The 21,963-nt window shown below is 52.6% G+C and overlaps 2 protein-coding genes across 6 annotated transcripts in view; one reads left to right on the top strand and one right to left on the bottom strand.

The window, feature by feature from the left end:
• Positions 1 to 13,570, top strand: part of MYH11 (myosin heavy chain 11) — a 140,670-nt gene extending 127,100 nt beyond the window's left edge. For 2 of the 5 annotated variants that reach the window (XM_036824597.1, XM_036824596.1), the window contains 11 exons: positions 769 to 981; positions 1,324 to 1,536; positions 1,753 to 1,914; positions 2,291 to 2,419; positions 2,721 to 2,809; positions 3,245 to 3,368; positions 3,980 to 4,188; positions 5,125 to 5,233; positions 5,311 to 5,483; positions 9,688 to 9,726; positions 12,865 to 12,950. In XM_036824597.1, coding sequence (XP_036680492.1) covers positions 769 to 981; positions 1,324 to 1,536; positions 1,753 to 1,914; positions 2,291 to 2,419; positions 2,721 to 2,809; positions 3,245 to 3,368; positions 3,980 to 4,188; positions 5,125 to 5,233; positions 5,311 to 5,483; positions 9,688 to 9,718 — 1,452 coding nt within the window. In that variant the 3' untranslated portion in view covers positions 9,719 to 9,726; positions 12,865 to 12,950. Of the gene's footprint in view, positions 1 to 768; positions 982 to 1,323; positions 1,537 to 1,752; positions 1,915 to 2,290; positions 2,420 to 2,720; positions 2,810 to 3,244; positions 3,369 to 3,979; positions 4,189 to 5,124; positions 5,234 to 5,310; positions 5,484 to 9,687; positions 9,727 to 12,864 lie in introns of all 5 variants that reach the window. The other 3 variants (XM_036824593.1, XM_036824592.1, XM_036824594.1) reach the window with 2 other exon arrangements.
• Positions 13,571 to 14,423: 853 nt separating this feature from the next.
• NDE1 (nudE neurodevelopment protein 1) overlaps positions 14,424 to 21,963 on the bottom strand; it is a 29,864-nt gene continuing 22,324 nt past the window's right edge. Inside the window, exons 5-9 of the mRNA XM_036824598.1 lie at positions 20,607 to 20,743; positions 19,111 to 19,290; positions 17,726 to 17,817; positions 16,524 to 16,675; positions 14,424 to 15,692 (exon numbers count right to left, since the gene is read on the bottom strand). Of these exons, the coding sequence (XP_036680493.1) occupies positions 15,599 to 15,692; positions 16,524 to 16,675; positions 17,726 to 17,817; positions 19,111 to 19,290; positions 20,607 to 20,743 (655 nt within the window). The 3' untranslated portion in view covers positions 14,424 to 15,598. The remainder of the gene's footprint in view (positions 15,693 to 16,523; positions 16,676 to 17,725; positions 17,818 to 19,110; positions 19,291 to 20,606; positions 20,744 to 21,963) is intronic.

The following is a 21,963-nucleotide window of genomic DNA, read 5'->3' as shown; positions in this document are numbered from 1 at the left end:
TATGATTTGGTTTACAAGTGACTTGGGATTTATTCCAAAAATCAGTTTTGGGATTGTACTTTGGGATTCTTCCCTCTTCTACCAGCCATCCCTTCCCTGTGCTGACAGCTTGTCCTCACTGCTTCTAATCTGCGGTTTCATTACCTGGCCCAGGGTCTGAGGCTGCTTTATTATTTTCCTGTCGCAAACAGTGGAGAGTTTTTGTGTTGACTGCTGTTTGGGAGTCCCTGTTAATTGCCTGTCTTTGTTGAATTCTGGCAGTCTGGGTTTTGGATGTTACGGTGTATACTGCTCTCTCTTTCTAAAGATGAGATTAACTTCAGTATGGGGTGTTCTTGGAACTGCTTCTCCAGGCAGAGGGGGAACTGTGTGCAGATCCATCCACCACTCACCATTCATTGCCCTACCGCGGCTCACAGGCTACTCTCGTGAGCGAGCGACTGTGGCCATGAAACAACAAAAGAATAATTGGCCTCTGGGAGGATTAAATGTCATCCCGACCTCGGTCGCAGCACATTCTAACCAACACGGGCAGCGTCAGTGATTTCCAAGCGCAGAGATTCAGCGGATGCTGGCTCTGCAGAAGGTTGACCTCGAAGTCGGGGAGCAGTCTTATTATAAACTGTTTGCTTAGACCACTGACTTCCTTCCACCTGCACCAGGACAAGTTCAGCCGGACACAAGGCTTCTTCCCCATATTTGCAGTTCAATGCAGCCGACCCTCGGGCATGCCTAGAGCTCACCTCTGGGTCTTCTGCTGTGTTGCAGTTGTTGGCCGAGGAGAAAAACATCTCTTCCAAATATGCGGACGAAAGGGACAGAGCCGAGGCGGAAGCCAGGGAAAAGGAAACCAAGGCCCTGTCGCTGGCACGGGCCCTCGAGGAAGCCTTAGAAGCCAAAGAGGAGCTCGAGAGGACCAACAAAATGCTCAAAGCTGAGATGGAGGATCTGGTTAGCTCCAAGGACGACGTGGGCAAGAACGTAAGTGGCTCTTCATCATCTTTGCTTGTCTGCATTTCACCCACCCACTCTCTGTGCTATTTATCAGTCCACGGGGGAAGGAGGGGGCTCCATGCCTCCTTCACGCTAAGCAATGATCAGGAATTGGAGGGAGTCCCTCGGGCTGATGCTAAGAAGGGGCCTGGTTGGGAACTGCATTTGGGGGTGGGTTCTGAGTCAAGGGTTCCGAGAGGATGGCTCTGGTCTGGACTCCTGGTCATGCATCTTGAGGGTGGCAAAAGCCATCTCCCTGACCTTGATGAGATGTCAGCCATCTCCAGGGGCTGCCCGACCATCTTCATGACGTCAACCCTTACGTAAAAGGTCCATGAGCTGGAGAAGTCCAAGCGGGCCCTGGAAACCCAGATGGAGGAGATGAAGACCCAGCTGGAAGAGCTCGAGGATGAGCTGCAGGCGACAGAAGATGCCAAGCTGAGGCTGGAGGTCAACATGCAGGCCCTGAAGGGCCAGTTCGAGCGGGATCTCCAGGCCCGGGACGAGCAGAATGAAGAAAAGAGGAGGCAGCTCCAGAGGCAGGTAATGTGTGGGGAGGAAGGAAAGGGGGGAAGGGGAGGGGGGGCGGCCTGCTTCCTTCCTCCCACCTCCACTTCCTGGCTTCATGGAGACTCTGATCTCTCACCCGCGACCTGGGGATGAGAAACCCGCCTTGCAGGTGGTTGTGCAGACCTGGGCGCTGGGAAGCGATCCTAGGGGCGGCCTTGCCCGGCAGCGCACGTCTCTCTCCTTGCTCAGCTTCACGAGTACGAGACGGAACTGGAAGACGAGAGAAAGCAACGCGCCCTGGCGGTGGCGGCCAAGAAGAAGCTGGACGGGGACCTGAAGGACCTGGAGCTGCAGGCCGACTCGGCCATCAAGGGGAGGGAGGAAGCCACCAAGCAGCTGCGCAAACTGCAGGTGGGCGATGCCCCGAGGGCCGGGCGCGGGGAGCCAGGTCAGCCGCGGTGGGAGGACACAGGCCTCCCTCTGCCGCCGGTGCCTGGTCACCTGGTGCCTTTCCATCACCCTTTAGCTGTGGGGGCTGTTTCCTGCCCTGGGTGGGGGGAGCCAGCATCGGGCGTTTGGCTGCGGCCCCCAGGTCTCAGCACCGCTTCTTAGACAGGTCTGCGGAGCCCATCCAGAACCGTGCCCCCAGGCAGCCAGCTGGCCACGTGAGGCTGAGGGCTCTGTGGTCAATCGTGGCAAATCCTAGGGTTGGCACAGAAAGGTAATTTGGGCGGCAGGACTCGGTGAGTAAGGACCTCTTAGCTGGTCCCGCCTGTTGACCACGCAGGCTCAGACGAAGGACTTCCAGAGAGAGCTGGAGGACGCCCGCGCCTCCCGGGATGAGATCTTTGCCACGGCCAAAGAGAACGAGAAGAAGGCCAAGAGCTTGGAGGCAGACCTCATGCAGCTACAGGAGGTAAAGGCTTCTTCTCGCTGCGAGAGTCCTGATGGGGATGCCGTGATAGCAGCCCCGGGCACCCCCAGCTTGTGCACCCTCGTCCAGCATTCCACATGGGTGGGCCCCACAGCGAGGGTGTGGAAAGACACAGGGTTTCCTCCCTGATGAATCTGCAGGCCTCCCCCTGAGCTCAGAGGAGGCCGAGCCATTTTAGAGACGGCTGGGGACCTGGTGACAGGAACGGGGTGGCCTCTCGGGTGGGCTCAGCCCTTTCCTGGCAGACAGCAGGTTTCCCTCCTCCCCACCTGCCACCGTCCAGGATCTAGCCGCGGCCGAGAGGGCTCGCAAGCAGGCAGACCTGGAGAAGGAGGAGCTGGCTGAGGAGCTGGCCGGCAGCGTGTCTGGAAGGTATGAGCCTCGTGGGGAAAAAGGGGGCTCCCTAGACGCAGGTGATGAGGGAGAGGCAGTCAGAGGAGAGTCTCCTGGACCCCATTTCAATGCTGAAAATGACAGAATGTTCAGCTGAGCTTGTGACAGGGGTCATGGGGTTCTCACACCGTTTGAGGGTGTAGCCAGTTTCACTCATTCTGAATGAATGGCATGGTGGGGACGGGGCGTCTGGGGACGTCGGGGAGGAGGGAGCTGATCCCCACCCCAGGCCTGGCTTTGCTGACACCAATTGGCTGCCCACTTCCCGCTGTGTACCTTTGGACAAGCCTCTAAGCCTCTCTGAGCCTCAGTTATAAAAGGCGGCAACCCTGAGGCATTGCTTCTCCAAGAGAGGAAGCTCTCTAAGCCTCTGAGTGGAGGCTGGAGGCCCCAGAGCGGCTGCCTTTCCCTTAGGAACGCACTGCAGGACGAGAAGCGCCGCCTGGAGGCCCGGATCGCGCAGCTGGAGGAGGAGCTGGAGGAAGAGCAAGGCAACATGGAGGCCATGAGTGACCGAGTCCGGAAGGCCACACAGCAGGTGGGGCCGGGGCGGCCCGGAGCAGGGCAGCACACACCTCAGATCCGCCCTGTCCCAGGCCCCACACGGCTTCAGGACAGGCTCCTGTGTGCCAGGCCCCAGTGGGGGTGGACGAGAACGCAAAGACGGGAGAGCAGGGACCCGGCACGTCTGCTCCCGAGCGTCCACTCCCTCCCCTTCCGGTCACGCCAGCACCCCGCCTGCAGCACCTCCTTTGGTGGCTCCCTCCAGTAGGCGATGCTCGCCCATAAGGGCCTTGGCGGTCTCCTTCCTGCTCTTTCCTCAGCCCCCGCCTTACAACAGTGAGCACTCAGTGATATCACTGAGTGCCAGCTCCATGATGGGCGCTGGGGACCCATCGTGTGACCTGGGCACCTGGGTGGCACTGGGATGCTTCCTGGAAGAGCTGCCTCTTGAGCTGGGTCTTCAAGGATGGCCAAGAAGGAGCTGGCTGCTGGAGGGGAAGGAGGAGGGCTTCTGGGTGCTCCTGCTCCAGGGACCTGCGTGGAGGCCAACGAAGGCTGGGGACTGCGGGGGGGAGCCGTTCATCTCAGTGCACCGTCTGGCACTTCCCAAGCCCTCCACCTGGTGACCTTCACCCTCCTCCCCAGGCCGAGCAGCTCAACAATGAGCTGGCCACGGAGCGCAGCACGGCCCAGAAGAATGAAAGTGCCCGGCAGCAGCTTGAGCGGCAGAACAAGGAGCTGCGGAGCAAGCTGCAGGAGATGGAGGGGGCAGTCAAGTCCAAGTTCAAGTCCACCATTGCGGCTCTGGAAGCCAAGATCGCACAGCTAGAGGAGCAGGTTGAGCAGGAGGCCAGGTACGGTGGGACCAGCGCCCAAACGACAGCCGGCTTGCCGGTGAGTGGCGGGGATGTCGGGGGTCAGTCAGCCTCTCTGGGCATCAGTTCTGGCTGAGAAATCAGCTCAGTGGTACCCGCGCTGCAGCTGTGTTGGGAGAACTGAGTGAGAACGTAGGAAGGTGCTGTGCCCTGGCCTGGCCCGGAGTAAGCCTCTGAGACATTAGCTGCTCTAAGCAGCATGACTCCTCAGTGATGTCAGCCAGACTTCCCAGGAGCTCACGTCACTTTGCCTAACGTGTGTCTGCAGGAGGTCCCATTAGTGGGTACACAAAACATCCAAATCATCATCCCCTTCAGCACACACAAACATGGGAAGGCTTCTCACTTAAGTATGGTCCCTGAGCTGTAAGGTCACAGCACATTCATGACCATCAGATAGGGTCGGGATCCTTGCATTGTTTTTGCTTTTGGTGGTGGCTTTACGGATAACTCACATACCACACAGTTGACACATTTAAAGTGTACAGTTCAGTGGCTTTCGGTGTACGATTCATAGGCACACGCTCACCACAGTCAACTGTAGCACGCTGTCATCACCAATAAGCAGCCCTGTATCCTTAACCATCACCCTCTATCATCTCCCATCCCCAGCCAGCCACTGATTTACTTTCTGTCGTCTCTGTTGTCTATTCTGGACATTTTGTAAAGTGGGATCATACATCACGAGGCCTTTTGTGACTGGCTTCTTTCACGGAGCATGTTTTCAAGGCTCCCCCATGCTGTAGCCGACGTCAGCACTTCATTCCTTTTCATGGACAAACATTATTCTCAGGATGAGCCCTGATTTGGGCTCAGGAAAAGTGCCCACCGTGGGCCATGCTGGTCTGGTTTACACACTGACTGCAAGGGAGGCCCTCCCCATCCGAACCGTCCCCACCCCCACTGTGTGCGCAGAGAGAAACAGGCGGCCGCCAAGTCGGTGAAGCAGAAGGACAAGAAGCTGAAGGAGGCCCTGCTGCAGGTGGAAGACGAGCGCAAAATGGCAGAGCAGTACAAGGAGCAGGTAACCCTGCCCCGCGCCCGCCCAGCCCCGCAGGCCCCGCCACAGACCCCCCTGACCCCTGGGCCTCTCCTTGACAGGCTGAGAAAGGAAACACGAGGGTCAAGCAACTCAAGAGGCAGCTGGAGGAGGCGGAAGAGGAGTCCCAGCGCATCAACGCCAACCGCAGGAAGCTGCAGCGGGAGCTGGATGAGGCCACGGAGAGCAACGAGGCCATGGGCCGCGAGGTGACGGCGCTCAAGAGCAAGCTCAGGTGAGGGACCAGCCCCCGGGGGCCTCGCCTCACGGGCTGGGTGCACGGGTCGGCCTGAAACCTCCACAGCGGCTCAGAGCCCCTTTCCCCGAAGCCCTCGCAGCTTTCCGGCTCAGCATCATGTACGCAGCACCAGCGTGGGCTGGACGTGGGTGGGGCCCAGATCACAGGCCCCTCCCCCCCTCTGAGCAGCACCCCTTCTGTCCTAACAACCGCTCCCGTCCCATCCTCCAGGTGAGGAGGAGGAGGAGGAGGAGGAGGAGGAGGAGGAGGAGGAGGAGGCGGCAGTACCTCCATCTCCTGAGACCTTTCTTCACTGTGTCATCAACATCTGCAGAATCCCTTCTCTCTTAACCTCTTTTCTGGACTTTCTCTTCCCCACCTTTCCCTAACTCGGCGTTTCTCTGCACTACTGCCATTCAGGGCTGAATAATTCTCCATCGTGGGCTGGCCTGTGCACCGTAGGATGTTGAGCAGCATTCCTAGCCTCCACCCACTAGATGCAGTGGCACTTCCCCCAACGTCCCCCGGGGGGGGCCATCGCCCACAGTCGAGACCCTCTGCCATAAGTGGACTGGGGTTGTTCTCTCTCCCACAGCCCTGAACCTCTGGGCCTGAAGCGGGTAGGCGCTCCCCTGCTCCTCAGGGCTCCTTCCCATCCCCTGGTCCACCTGGTGCCCTGAAGGTTTTAGCTCCGTGCTTCCTATCACACTCGCTCACACCCTCCAGCAGGTGGGTGATCCAGCCTCTCAAGTCCATGAGCTTCTCTCCTCCAGGACCCTGCCACTCCCCGGGCATTCCCAGGAACTCTCAGCCCTAATGTGCCCATCAAGCACCCATCATCTGCCTGCCACCACCTTTCTTCAGCTCACTCCCTCTGTCTCCGCCGGGGTCTCCAACCCCTCGGCCCATCCTCTCATCCTCTCGCAGCCCCACCGACTCCATGGTTATGGTCAGCCTCTCCCACATCCTCCACACTCTGTTCTCCCCTCCTGCTGTGTTGTGTTGACTTGGTTAAAACACAACCCAAATTAAACCCAACTGCCAACCTTCTGCAGCTCAAAGCAGTGTGGAAAAGCAAACAGGTGTGCTGCCACTTCCGCTGGAAACTCTTAAATCACAGAACCAAGCCAACCTCACTTAACGCTGCCTGGACTTTTGCCTCCCCGTTCCTCTCAGTCCCCGCCTCCTCTCACCCCTCCCCCATCCTCTCAGCCCTCCCCCCTTAGGCATCTGCTTTTCACTCTCCCTAAACTTACTATCCCTGCCATCCTCACTCTCAGCTGATGACTTCACTTCCTGTTTAATGGAAAAATGGAAACTATCATGAAGTATAGACAAGCCCCCACTTCCCTATCGACACACCTCCCTACATCTGTGCTCATTTCCTCTATTTTTTTCCCCCATTTCTGTGCTCAACTGTCCAGCACCAACTGAGGTCCACCCCACCATCAGACCCACCCCCCCTTGTTTAACTGAGGACGTTGTTCCTGAAAGTCCTATCCTTCTCCCTTGTGATGTGTTCTCTCTCACTGAGTCATTCCATTAGGTGAACAAACCCAACCCCGCTTCCCTGCTGTTACCACAAAACTCTAACTCAGTGGTCAGTCCTCAGTCCTCACCTGACTCAGCAGCATATGCTACAGCCCATCACTCCTCCTTACTGGGCCTCCCGGATACCACCCTCACCTGGTATCCTTCCTACCTTTCTGGCCATGTTTCATCTCTTCTGCTGGTACCTCATCTCAAAGCCCAGTTGCTGTTGGTCTGCCCAGGGTGCCATCTTGGTCCTCTCCCCATCCCCCCCCATTCCCCCCCTCTCCACCCCCCCCATCTTCCTGCCCCAGGGCGCCATCCTGGTCCTCTCTCTCCATCCCTACTGCTGCTCATTCCTTAGGTGATCTGAACCAGCCTGGTGGCTTCAAAGTTCCACCTATAGCTCGTGGCTTCCTAGTTTATCTCCAGCCCAGACTTCCTGGGATTCCAGACCTCCTTGACATTCCCATTCAATGCCTAACAGGCAGTTCACACCTAAACATACCCCAACCTGGGCCCTGACTGAACCCCTTCACCCCAAAACCAGCTCTTCTCACAGTCCTCCGCAGCTGAAAGTTGCCATTAATCCAGGCCACAAACCTTGTGCTCATTCTTTATTTTTCTCTCTCCTTTACACCCTGCATCCACTCTGTTAGGAAATCTGGTCAACTCTCCCTTAAAAAATACTCTACATCCAGAATCCAACCACTGCTTGCCACCCTGGTCCAAGCTACCCTCTCCTCCCATCTAGACAACTTTCTCAGCCTCCTTGTGGCCTCTCTGCGTCCATACTGGCCCCTTACAGTCCTTTCTCAACACAGAAATGGAGCTGGATCACGTCCCTCCTCTGCTTGGAGCTCTCTATGGGGGCTCCACCTCACTCAGAGCCAAAGTAACATCTTCACAATGGTTAGTTCCACTAGGCCCTACGTCACCTCTGTCCTCTGCCTCCTAAATTACCCCTCCACCTCCACCTCTTCCTACACTGCCTCAAGGCCCTTGCACCGGCTGCTCTCTCTGCCTGGAATGCCCCTCCCCCGGCTTGCTGCACTAGCTGGCCCCTCCTTCCCTTCCTGCAGGTGTTCACTCACCCATGTTACTAGAATTTCCTACCTTACTCTTTACCGTTCTCCTCTCTCTTACCCACTTGTCATCATGGAACTTGCTATTTCTTTTACTTATCTCGTACACAGTCTGTCCTCACTCTTGGCCTGCGAGCCCATGAACACAGAGGCTTTGTCTGCTTATTCATCCCCAGTGTCTGGGATAGCGCTGGGCACAGAATAAACCTTCAATCGTTGAGTCAGAGGTGATGTTTCTCCAACCTCAGGCATTCTCGTACCACCTTTGCCATTTTGCCTTACCACCTGTACTTTTGTTGACTTGATGTTTTCTTTGAAATTAACTATTTAATCATACATATGTCGATTTACAAATGAAACCTACCACCCCTGTACTGTTAAACCGGCATGCCTTGCATCAACAGGTCACAGTGAAGTTAAAACAGTGAAAACTAAACAATAGTGAGTTCTAGCTATTGTGGCCACAAATTGATGACTATGACCTGAAGGCGGACTTCTCAGTTAAAAAGGGAATGACAAAGACATTGGCACCAAACGGATTCTCTGACATAATCAGATGTATTTAAGAGTGGAAAAGGGACTACCTTTCTCACTGTGCAATTCAGCAGTCCAAAGGCATACCTAGGACCCCTCTGCAATCACCTGGCATCTCAACTCCAGACTCTTGAGAACCACTGCACGAGACAAGGGGAAAGCCCGAACCCCTTTCAGGAGGGGAAAGAGAGTGACTGGCTCAGAGCACAGGGATTTGGGAAGGAGCCCCCTGCCCGTGCAAGGTGAGGGGTGGTGCGTCCCCACTGCTGGGCCCCCCAGCACTTGCTCGGCTGCCCCAGACAACGACCCTTCTTGGGCTGTACAGGCTGGCGTCGGACTAACCATTTTTTACAGTTAACATGAACACGCACACAACATACAAGTGGAAGACGGGTCCTACCTTTTCCACCTTCTCTGAGTCCTCTAGGTGTACAAAAGCACAAAATCAAGCACTAGAGCCTTGAGTGAGGTGGGCGAGCCTAGCCAGCTCCTCAGCGAGCAAGAAATCACAGAGCAAGTTTCACACAGTTTTACCAGGCAGGTAAATCTCAACACAAGCCCTGCTTAGAGCCCGACCAACGCACCTATCACTCCTGACACCAGCAGGCATCTCCACAGGAGCCGCCCAGGGTGCCCACCCCTACTGTCTTGCTACGGGCATAAAAGGCAGCGAAGACAGAGTAATGATACTAAAGTGAGAGGCTGCTGCGGGCTCCTTGCCCAGGTCTGTTCAGCTTCTGTTCCCACAAGGCTATTCTGGACTAGCTTACTCAGATTCCTTTACCTTCCTGAACAGATACGCAGAATGGGAGGAAGCCACCTGAGTTCTTCAGAGAAGCTCTGAAGGACAGAAATTTGCTTTTTAATTGGGAAAAAAAAGGCTCGTCCTTTTGTGTGCCAGCCTCTCTGAGAGCTCGTGGCTTCAGGTGCTCCACCGTAAGGGTGACTTAAAAGTGCCTTTAATTATTTAATTGAAGCAAATGCATTGATGATTAAAATTGCACTTGAATGGGAGGATGGTAACCACCGGGGACTCTCTCTCTCTGTTTCAGAGGCCCCCTCCCCCAGGAAACTCCGCAATGACTCACCAGGTATCATGCCTGCAGCTTCGCGGCTCGTGTGTGTGTGTATCTCTTGGTTTCCATTTCCCTTCTGCCAACCCACCCCCCTGCCCCCCGCCCCCCTTTTGTGGCCCTCGCAAATTCCTGGGATTCCTACAAAATCTGAAGGCTTAGATATCTTAGTTCAAAACTGTCTTTCATCAAAACCAACATCGACACAAGAAGACCTCATCTCTTTACCCATTTTCCTTCCTTCCTTCCTTCCTCCCTCCCTCCCGCTTTGGCGTGTCACATGGCACCGGCGTGGCCTGTCGCCGCGTCCTGAGAGTTTAGAGGCTGCGCGTGGCTTGGATGGCTCTTACCTGGGTGACAGGCCCCTGGTAATGATGAGGCCGTGCCTGTGCCGTACTCCCTCGTCTGGCTCAGACACCGCGCTGGGCAGACGTGCCAGCTCCACTGTCTGGGTACCGTCCTGGAGAACGGCTTCCATCCGGCTGGTCCGGTTCACAAGTCAGAATTAGCAAAGCACAGGGTCACGGTGGCCGCGGCCCAGCAATGTGCCCCCCAAGGCGGGGTTTCCACACACGCGTGCTAGGGAAACGAGCTCGCACCCCGATGTCTCACTGCGGTTGCGTGGGGCTTGAGCGAGGGCCAGCTGCTAACTGCATCTTCAGTGCACGAGGGCCACACCAGCCACCACAGGGCCAGGCACGGTCCAGGCAGAGCCTTTACTGGAGGTCTCACGGGCACGTGTTCACGGACCGGGGATGGAGACCCAAGACTCAGGGAGCGCACGGGGCCTTCACAAGACAGGGTTAAGAGGCCTCGACTTCTCTGGGCTCCTGACAACGTCTTCACACGTGAAGTGAGGCACCTGGGGCCCGGCTTTCGCCTCATCCTCCTTGAGGGGCCCAGCCAGCCCTGCCTTGTGTTTGTCTTCTCTCTTGGAGAATCCCGCCTTGCTGTCGCTACCCAAATACTTAAAGCTGGATGAGGTCTTGGCAGGAGTTTTAGGCAGGAGCGTCACGCCTCTAAGACACAGCTTTTGAGCAGTTTTTCTGCCAGCTCATCCCGATCACGGGATAAGCTGGAGTCTAGGGTTGGCTGGGGCGTAGGACCCACCCGTTGATGGAAACTGAGTCCTTGCAAAGCGGCAGGTGCTCACGCTCTTGTGCCGATCCCTGGGATGCCAAGAGTGCCTTAGATACATTTCTGAGTCCATGAATAGAATCCAAATTCTCCAAGATCAGACCCTTCAAGAAAATTTTAGAGGGGTCCTTTACTTCCTGTGACAGATAGAGCCAGTGTCAACCTTTGCCTAGGATTTGAAGCCAGTTCCTTCAAGAAAGGCCCCTGAACCAGAACAGACCGGCTTCAGGACTGGTGCCCACGCAGGGGGCTTACAGGGACCCAGGCGCGATTGATTTACTTCTGAGACCAAGGGAGCGCATAGATCAGCTAAACTCCTCTAGTTAGCAAATGCAGACTCTTCGGAGAGACAAAGGGAGCCTGAGCCACTGTTTCCAGCTCCAGGCCATCCCATCCAGTTTTGAACCTGGAGGGTTAGACACGGAGGAGAGCTGTGTGGATGGCTGCTGAGCCCTGCACGCCGGGGCCCTGCTCTGTCCCGAGTTCTTGGAGAACACAGTGCTAAAGCAGGAAGAGACTTTCAAAGAACCTCTAGAGACTGAGTGATAGAAAGTTCGTTCCAAAGGAGCTGGAGGACTTCCCTAGCGGTCCAGTGGTTAGGACTCTGTGCTTCCACTGCAGGGGGCACAAGTTCAATCCCTGGTTGGGGAAGTTCTGCATTTGAGGTGCGGTCAAAAATAAATAAATAAATAAAAGGAGCTGGAGGCCTAGAAGCTTCCCTCTGATGGGAGTGAGGCTGACCCAGGTCTTTAGTCGGCAGTAGCTACTAAGTATTTATTCCTGATCGCTGCCCCTTGGGAAGTACCATCCACCGTCCACAGTGGGTTTTACCAGCCCGGGTTCCTCCCACCCTTGGACCCCAGAAGGCTCGTGTTGGGAAGCCCCATGTCAGCGATCAGGAATCTCTCGGCCTTGCTTATGCCTCCTGTCTTACCTGAGTTGCCCCCTTTGACTAAAGAACTGACGGGCTGGGTTCACTGGGATGGGCTCACGCTCGTGGCTTTTCTGTCCAGCCTTTGTGTGGCGAAGCGGGTCGTTTTTGTTGCAAAAAACTTGCTTTCTTCTTAGACATCCTAAAATGAGTGAAGACCTGTCAAACAGGGTCAGATGGCTGGAGCCCAACACACAACATTATTTGTTGTGGTCGCTGAAAAGAAGGCAAACTTTCCTTCCAAACCGTGGAGGTTAAGTGCAGGCGGGTCTAATTTTTCCTCCTCCTGCCTGCCCCGCCCTCCTACGCAAAGCCTCACTTCAGGTGACCAGGGCAGGCCCTGTGGGAAAAGTGCATCCGGCAGGACGGAGGAGAGGAGATGGGAGCGGGAAGGACAGAGAGAAAGGGGTGTCCCACCAGCTAGGGCTAAAAGACACCCTGGATTAACATGTCTAATGTTTTTCTGACAAATATTCATTGAGCACCCGTTCTATGCCTTGCACAGTGCCTGCCATGGTGCGCCCAAAACAGGCGAGATCCCTGCCCTGGGGGAACTCAGAACAAGAATTCTGCTCCATAAAAGCAGAGCAATGCGGTGCCTTTAACCAGACAGCACCCTTGGCATCCACGCAGGGACCTCCTTCCCTCTCAAGGGTTGGTGGTCATTCTCACCTTCCTCCAATTCAAAACCTAAACCCCTCCCCGCTTTTCCTTCTGAAAGCGAGGAGGTGCAGACACAACAGGTCCCCCTCATCCCTGCTCCACAGGCCATGAGGCCATCACGCCCACTTGCCTTTTTTCCTTCTTTTCTAAACAGAAATCCACAGCCAACCAGAATCCTGTGGGTCAGCAAACAACCTTTGCCAGACATTTTTTAAAGCAGATGGTCCTGCTTTGAAAAACGTACTTTGCCCCCATTCCAGCTGATTAAATGCACCCATACGGGTCAGGATTTGTTCACTTCAACCTGAATATTTGCATCTCATTTGAGTTTGTTTGTGTTTGTTTTTTGCCCCGTCTGAAAATCTCTTCCAAGCCCGAGGGAGATTTCTGTACTAAAGAAACGTGTGTTTTCTTAACACCCACAGGCGAGGGAACGAGACCTCTTTTGTTCCCTCGAGAAGGTCTGGAGGACGTAGAGTTATTGAAAACGCGGACGGTTCTGAAGAGGATATGGACGCTCGCGATGCAGACTTCAACGGAACCAAAGCCAGTGAATGAACAACTTGCTCAAAACAGGGCAGAACCAAACCCAGTGGACTCCTCTTAGCACCGTCTAAATCCATTTTCAAACTCCAAACGTCACAGACACCCCTCACGATGAATATAAAGACCACCGCCCTGCATTCAGGGCATCAACTTAAGTTTGGAACGATGTACCGAAGGAGAAAAACCCAACAGGAGACACAGACACACCCACTCCCTCTGCCAAGAACTGTGCAGAGATTTTGAATTTTTAGAAAAATATATCCACGGTAACTAATCACTGGCAACTTAGTTTACGTGAATTGGGGAGAAAGTCACCACGATGGGTGCCACTGTCCCCACCCCCAGCCCTTCCTGCCCCATGGACTCTTCCATCGTCCCGGTGGGCCCTGGTTTGAGAATTCCTCTTCCCTCCGGTTCCCACACATCAGATGCACACAGTTCACCGAGACCAAGTGCCTTCTGTAGTCACGTGAATTAAAAAGGAGACGCCGCTCAAACGGCTGAGAGCAAGAATGTCACGCTGTTTTATATGCACCCCAGCTGTACTTAAGGACACCCTCACTAATAAAAGGTTATAAATCACTAGAATGGAGTTGACTTTTCTGTTGTTTTCTACAGAAAAAGGACGGGGTGGGGGGGTGGCCTCATTTAATCCTCACGACAACCCTATGAAGTCAGGGTTATTATTTCATTAAATGGGGAAACTGAGGCCCAGGGAGGTGAGATGCATCGTCCGAGACCCCACAACTGGCCAAGAGAAGAGCAGAGACACAGAGTGAGTGGGAGTGCGGGGCTCCTCCACACAGGAGGTGGGCGGCTCGAGGCCCAGGGAGTAGGACCATGCCCGGGAAGAACATCTTTATCAATCAGAACAGCACGTATTTAACGTGAAGAAAACGAGTTCCTTGAATGTTTGAGTTAAAACACAAGACTTCGCCCGGCAGGGCTCGACAAACTTTTTCTATAAAGGCCCAGAAAGTTGAGTATTTTAGCCTCCATCATGGTCTCTGTCACATTTTTGTCTTTTTTAAAAACAATTAAACCACCCTTTAAAAATGTAAAAACCGTTCTTGGCGTGAGGGCCATAGAAACCAGGCCTGGGCCCGTCCCTTCCTTGGCCTGCGTGTCCTAGACAGAGATCCCTGGCGAAGTTTCCACTCAACACATATGATTCCATACACCAACTCCATGGGATCAAACAGACTGAAAAGAGGGGAATTACAGAAACCAAGGACGCACTGAATGACCAAATGCTAATACACCCTGAACAGGACACACACGTGTCCCAATACAATTCTAAGAAGCTGACTCGATAGGAAATCTTTAAAAAAGTAGTTTTTTTCATAGTCACTTGGTTAAAAAAACAAGTTTTTCATCACCAGATAGCAAACACAGAAGCACAAAGGCAGCAGCATTTACTGACCACCACAAACTAGCTGAAAATCAGTTTCTCTTGATTTTATTGTTCTTTTAAAAAAATAAAAGTACATCTTTTACTGATATAGGTTAGAATATTGCCAGGGCAACGAAGTGGGCACTCAAGTTTAATCCTCTGCTGAATTTCAGTAGCATTTGAAAAGTTCTGTTTTCAACTCAAGGATATTTTTGCTGTTCTTTTGGAAAAATAACTTAGTAACAGAAGGCCGTTAAGCTGCACGCACGCGCTGGAATTCATGTGTTCTTTTTACTTGCGTCCAAAGTGTGAGACGGCCGTTCACAACCAGCAGGGATGAGCTGCATGCCATCTGTGTGGAAATCCTGGGTTCGTTTCTTCTTTAATAAGGAACCTCCCACCGACAGTCCTGGTGGTTTAATCTTATTCGAAGGTCACCCCAATTATTTCATCAAGGCTTTGAATGAAGTCCTGTTCTTAGGGGCTGCATTACCAAGGCCATCACACCCCAGAGACCCTAAGGGTCCTGAAGCAGAGGTCACCCCCAGGCCAGGACAGAGGGGCTCAGGACAACTTACAGCCAGGATTGGTCTAAAGAGGACACAGAGTTTCCACTGACCTGGTCCCACAAAACGTACTCTGAAACTCAAGCATGCCTCTAAAAGCCTCAGTGAGAGGCAGATTAAAAAGTCTCAGAGGTACACCACACCACAGTTTAAATAAAAGGTACATGCCTGTTCTGTTCTTCACCCCTAGATGTGATTTCAGTGCACTGATCCCTGTTGTGCCAAAGAGCACTGGAGATTTTGTTCTGGAAGAAGCTACAGCGAAGTGGGGGCCGGAGTGAGCCTGAGATGGGCTCAGACCCCACTTTATAGGTGTCCCGGTCATGGAAAACACCTCTCAAGACCAATCAGGACTCAGGTCTGCTGAAAATGATGGGGCAGCCTCAGCACCCACGTCGCCATTTCCAGAGGGTCCGCTTTGTCCCTGTCCACTGGCAACACCCCAACAAGGAGGCCAGGGGTTATGAGACGGCATTTCCTGGGGACGACCACCCGGGGCCACAGGCGATCCCCGCCCCCGCTGTCACTGGCTAGTGCGACTGCTTGCTCGTATTTCTCAAACTAACTTAAAAAAAACAAAAACCTAGTTTAAAGAGGGTAGGAGGGTAAAATGACTCCTGCACAGACACCGGGGCCTTGGCTTCCGTGGATTTCCTAAAGCAACATCTTGACTACACCCTGGGCTGACGGCAGCGACGGTGAGGAAATATTTGAAGGCGGCTTCCCAAATTCCAGGCGTTTTCCCAACCTTCAGACAGAGCAAACCAAATTAGGCGGACATTACAGCTGTTATAGACTGGCTAGCACGGGGGCCCACAAAGTTATAAGAGTGAATATCAAGGTCGGGAGCAGTGTCTCACTGGGTCTCAATTTTCTCTTCCTGTGAAATGAAGAAAAGGACACTGGCTATCTAGGGCTCACGTGCCCAAGGCCACACAAAAAGCCCAGTCACAGAAGACGCTCCAAAAAAACACCCACATCTAAAGGTCCGGAAGTTATGTGCATGCTGGGGAGAACGATTCTTCATTTCCTGTCCTCTGTCTGCCACTGACCGCCCCCAAATTTACGTGGCCTGGGGTCCAGTGAGATGGTGGCACATCTTACAGAATTCTAGAATCTGGAAGCTGCACTGATTTTCTTCAGGCAAGAAAATAAATGAAGCTGTTAGAGGTCAGATTTGTGTTTTCCAATCAGGTGACTGGCTTCAGGCATCTAGTCTGGCTGATTTAGTTTCCTGAAGGTTCTAAAGGTTAGAAAAAAAAATCCTCTTTTGGGGGAAGCAGAGCAGTGTTTGAAGCTTGAGTCCTAAACAAGGGAGTGATTTATACAAAGGACATTCTCACAGCATGACCAGGAGCTGGGGCTGCAGAATCAAGTAATAAAAATGACCCTCTCCTTGGCCGTTTGCCTGAACCAGCAGACACCACCTAACTCTGTCTTAAGGGATGGGGTAGAGGATAATACCTCATTGACATAATCATGCGACTTTGAAAAATGGCTATGGGTCAGGGGTCAGAGGCTCCCGGCTGGAGAGGATGGGTTCTCCCGACACTGAGGAGGAACAGCAGAAGGTACTGACCCTTTGTCACCCAGATGCACGCTGGTGCTGCCTGGCCGCCTGTCGCCGCCGTCTCTGTTCTTGCTCCCCCACCCCGAGGCTGGGCCACTGGGTCGGTTTGGGGACTGATCATACACGAAGTTCCGGCAGGAAGCAAGTTTGGACTCCAGAGCCTGGAGAGAAATATGCTTTCCTGTCTCAAGCTGAAGACAAGAACTCTTGCCTCTCACCAGAGCCCATACACTTAATAATAGCTTAAGACAGTGGTCGTCAAACTGGGTTGTGTGTTAGAATCCCAAAGCGTGCCCCACCCCATCCCCAAATTCAATGTACGTCCAACTCGTAGAACTGGTAGTCTAAGGTATTTAGGAGCTTCCAGAAGAGTCCCCAACCCGACCTATGATTTAAGTCTGCCTATAAGAAATATGAAATCAACTTTTGGAATCATTCACTCTCTCCGCTACCTTGTAAAACATGCACCAAGCGGCAGGAGGTTTGAAGAAGGACTTGCCTCGCTGTAAACAGACCCTCTGGAAACCAAATGGGTACTGAGATCACCCTGGGCTTCTGTATACTCTAACTAAACATAAAAACCTGCTTATATAACAGCAATCCAAAAAACCGAAAGCCAAAAGGAAAAACAATAGAAAACGAGTTGCAAGCTTCTATTAACTCTGAATGCATACATTCTGGTCAATGACAGACTGGCAGGACTTAAACTCTGTGGCTTTCCAGGCATCATTTTTAAAAATAAGAAAAACAACTACAGAGAATATCTATGTGATTTCTTAAGCACAAAAGACTCCTTCCCTGGAATTAACATAAAACCTATAAGGTCACGTTCTCTGCCCTAGTCTTTCAAGATTTTCCCTTTAACTCCCTGAGAAATTAAAAAAAGGGAAGGCAGTTTTCAAATGTTTCTCAGTTTTTTCAAATGAAGAAAAAATATCATAGATACCATCCGAATCTCCCAAATTGCCAGGGCAAATGGTACAGGGAAAGAAAGATATAGCCGGGGATCAAAGGGTGACTCAGGGTCAGAGCCCGGGTGTTTGTCAGAAACAACACCCACAGAAGCGCAGCGACTGTAAGGGACACGAGAGCCAGGGCTACACCTGCACCTCATGAAGCCTCTGCCAGAGGGGAAGCAATAGGTAAGGTCACCCCTCAAGTCTTCTGAAGATAGAAGACACCACACGGACCCCGGGGAAGCGCCATCTTACCCCCACTTTCCGCAGCAGGTCTCCCACAATGTTGAGGGCAGATATCCGGGCCGCCGGTGTGAGGGGGGTCCCCCCAGTGGAGTCGTCCAGACCTGCGTGTGCAAAAGGATGCACACATGACACCAACACACACTCAAAAGTCTGTGCACTAACGTCTCTGAATGCGAAACCCGGGGGTGGGCGAGCAAGCCCCTCTGATCCCAACACTGCCCTGTTTCGGTCAATGGTTTGTTGCCTAACATAACAAGAGCATCTGATGACCAACTTCTTGCAGCCATATAATGACTATACTTATTATTTATCTTTACCTGCTATTCTTTTTAAACAAAATCAAAATAAGCCCTCTTAAACTCCTAGGAATTCCCTAGAGTTAATTAACATTAACAGCCTCTGAACAAGCCCCACTGGTAAGGGTTCTACTCCTCAGAGCCTCCTCTCTCTTCAAAGCAGGGCTCACGGACCAGCAGGACCAGCATCACCTGGGCACGTGTTAGAAACGCAGGATCTCAGGCCCTGCCCAGACCTGCTACATCTGAGGCCCAGCTGAGTCATGTGCTTATTCAAGTGTGCTCCAGACTGGGATTCTGGGAACCTCACACTCTTCATCCTGGGCACAAGCTGAGGGACAGGGAGCATGTGGTGGTGTAACCCCGGGAGCCAGCCTGCCATCTGCCAGCTGCGTGATGTCAGGCCAGCTCCTCAACTCAGGGCCTCAGTCTCCTCATCCATCACGTGGGGACAGCACTTGCATTACTTGCGTCTTGGGCCGTGGTGCGAATCCAGTGAGGTCATGTGTAAATACAAAGCACAGTACGCAGAGGGACTGGCATATCCTAAGTGCTCGATAATTGTCTATTTTTATTATTTACTATTAAGTGGCCCAATCAGAACCTCACAGTTAATCAGTCAGCAGCGGGGCTGGGGAAGAACTCAAATTTCTTGGTTTTTACTGCATAGCACAGGTTATGCTGGATCCAGTTCTAGATGATGTATTGCTGGACCCATAGAATGCTTTTTAAATTTTTTATTTGGTTACTGAAATTTTTAATTTGGGCGATTTCATATTAGACAAGAGGATTTCTGGCTTCTGGTGAAGAGTGGAGTGTCTGCTGGGCCCACACCTCTTGCGGTAGAAGCAGAGGGGCAGCTGCCCCTCTGGATGAGGCTTCCATTCTCTAGTTTGCCGCAGACTCCACTACTCCCTATCGTCTTACATCCAAGAGGCTCCTCCCACCCACCGCAATGGTCTGCCCCTGTGAGCACCCCAGTTTGCTCCCTGCTGTACAGCCTGGTCCTGCTTCTCTCTCACCCAGGACCCGCCCCGGTTCTCACCCAGGAAAGCTTTGTGAAGCCAAGAGAACCCTCCCAATTCCCATCCTCCTTACCACGTCTGAACGTCCCAGGTGTGTTTAAGCTAGAGCTGGGTCCTCGATGAGCTATGGGGGTGGATGGCACGGAACCAGTGGCCTGTACAGCTGTGTCTGTCCTTTCAGCTTCCACAGAGCTGGGCATGGGGGTCCTGGGTTTCTCCTGCTTTTGCTGCACAGCCAATTCTTGCCGCAAATCTGGGCCAGGAAAAGGATTCAGATTAATTCCCTGCTTTGAGTGATGGGGCAGGGGGAGGGTCAACAGGAGACACGGGTCAGCAAGAAGAACCACCAGAGTGAAAAACTCCAGGTGGAAACCCTGAATGACGCAAATCCCACAGGACCTTGCCTGGAAGGCTTGCAAAACTACATGGTTTTTCTTTTGAGTAAAAACAAAAAGGTTTAAAATTTTTTTCAAATCATGGCAGTGATACACTACTGCTTTTACTGTTTTAAGAGAATTCAAATGTATCAAGGTATACACAGAATACTAAGTGAAAATGTGCTTTCCCAACCCGTCCTCAAATGCCCCTCCTCACTCCTAATCACTGTAACATGAGGGAGATCTTCTCAATCCTTTTTCTCTGCATTTCACACATAGTTTATATGTGTATCTATTAAGCATGTAAGATGAATAACTTTTATTAAGCGTAAATAGAAACATACATCTACTATCTATGTGTTTCCCCCCCTTCAATGGTATGTCCTAACAGGCTTTTTTATTTATTTAATTTTTTTGGCCAAGCGGCATGCGGGATCTTGGTTCTCCAACCAGGGATCGAACCCGTACCCCCTGCAGTGGAAGCACGGATTCTTAACCACTGGACCGCCAGGGAAGTGGTCCCCTAACAAGCTTTCTATGACTACATTTATATCTATACCGTATTTGTTTGAAGAACTGTTTAACATTCCACAAAATAAATCTATGTAATTTACTTAACCACTTCATTACTGATGGGCGTTTAGGAACAACTACCTTTTAAACTTAAAAGAGTTTGTCTTTCTAAACCCCCTTCTACTGGCTACACATTAGAAACCAAATGAATGTCATAAACAATTAATTGGGACTTTAACAAAATCTCTTACGGACCCAACTTGGATGACTTGCTAATGTCTTAGAGTTAGAGAGCTCTACCTCTAGAAGTGCTACCTCCAAAGAGCAAACGCTGATGAGATTCTGGAGTTCCAAGCCACGCGTATCAGCAGCCATCAGGTCACAAGAGTAATGGGCTGGCTAGCAATTCCATCAACAGGCATTTTCTCCCCACCAAACTCCTGTGCTCCTGCTGAGCATAGAGCGGGTGCTGGGCTTACATACCCACAAAGGGTCTCTACAGGGTTGGACATCTGACAATTCTTAGCACAGAGTGGGGACCAAGGCTCAGCCTGCCCGGTGTGGTCCCTGCCCTCGGAACACAGGTAATGCCGGGTGATGCTGTGGGACAGGACACCCTCAGGCCCGGAGAGGGCACAACGGCGGTGAAACACACAGAGCAAAGCCAAGGCCTCCTGACCTCTGGCTTCATCCTTCAGTCGCTGAACAGATTCTAGGAGATTCTCCTTCTCGTCCAGTTCGCTCTCCAGGAAGGCATTTCTTTCAATGGCTTGATTCAAGCGCTGTTCAAAGTCCTCAAGAGACATGATCGTGGCCCTGGATGAGAGACAAGCAAAGCTGCCCAAGACAGCAGACGGCGTATCCGTCTGGCACCTACAGACCCGGGAAGCAAGAAGGGTCATGCACACATGGTGCAAGTCCCAGCTCTGGCACGTCCTAATCCCACAGAGCTGAGCAGGCCCCTCAACCTTCCTGGAGCCGGCTCTTCACCTGCACAGTGGGAACCTCTCAGCTCACGAGGTGCACACGGCTGTCCCGGGGGGTTAAATGAGATCATGTCCATAAAGCACTTAGCAACGAGCCAGGACCTAATTAGGACCACAGACAGGCCCCGGTCAGATGCCGCGACGCGGCATGTTCCATCTTGTCTCGGACACTCACGATGCAGTCAGCATTCAGAGCGTCCCACTAAAATGCACACGCAATGGAATAACACGCATTTAAACAGCTAAGGGAGGCCATCTTCATCCCTCAGTTACCTTAAAAAGTTAAAAAAGTTCACAACGCCCAGCCCCAGCCCAGCTGCCCTAACAACCGCTTCTTTTGGACAGTGTAGATAGCCACTGGAATGCCGTGTTAAAGGCACTGGCAGGGTTCCCTGGTGGCGCAGTGGATAAGAATCTGCCTGCCAATGCAGGGGACACAGGTTCGAGCCCTGGTCTGGGAAGATCCCACATGCTGCGGAGCAACTAAGCCCGAGTGCCTAGAGCCCGTGCTCCGCAACAAGAGAAGCCACTGCAGTGAGAAGCCCGTGCACTGCAACGAAGAGTAGCCCCCGCTTGCCGCAACTAGAAAAAGCCCACACACAGCAATGAAGACTCAATGCAACCAAAAAAAAAAAAAGGGTACTGACAAGTGCTGCAATAAGGAAATCTGTTTAACTGTCTGGACAAGCTACTTTCTCTGGGCCTCAGTTTCCTCACATGCAAAGCAGGGGTAATAACAGAACCTCCGCATGGGGTGGGGGGCTGGGGAGTGCAGCAACACACAAAACACACAACAGATGTTTCACACATAAGTGCTCAATAAATGTCAGCAATTTTTCTCACTGATCCCGTGCTCGTCTCCAGAAGACCTTTAACATCCCCGTAACTGTATCTCATGGTGATCAGAAGCATTTGTTTGAAGTGGAACCCATGAGTTAACACCTTGCTCTAACGTGTAAGACTAGCTAAGTGTCCCCGGGCAACTTAACCTCTCTGGGCCTCTGGGCCTCCAACAGCAAAGTGAGGATCAATCATTCATTTATTCAGCAC

Source organism: Balaenoptera musculus, chromosome 15, assembly GCF_009873245.2.
Source record: "Balaenoptera musculus isolate JJ_BM4_2016_0621 chromosome 15, mBalMus1.pri.v3, whole genome shotgun sequence".
NCBI classification, from domain to species: domain Eukaryota; kingdom Metazoa; phylum Chordata; class Mammalia; order Artiodactyla; family Balaenopteridae; genus Balaenoptera; species Balaenoptera musculus.
Note: the sequence above shows the minus strand (reverse complement) of the source record. Positions and strands in the feature narration are given on the sequence as shown.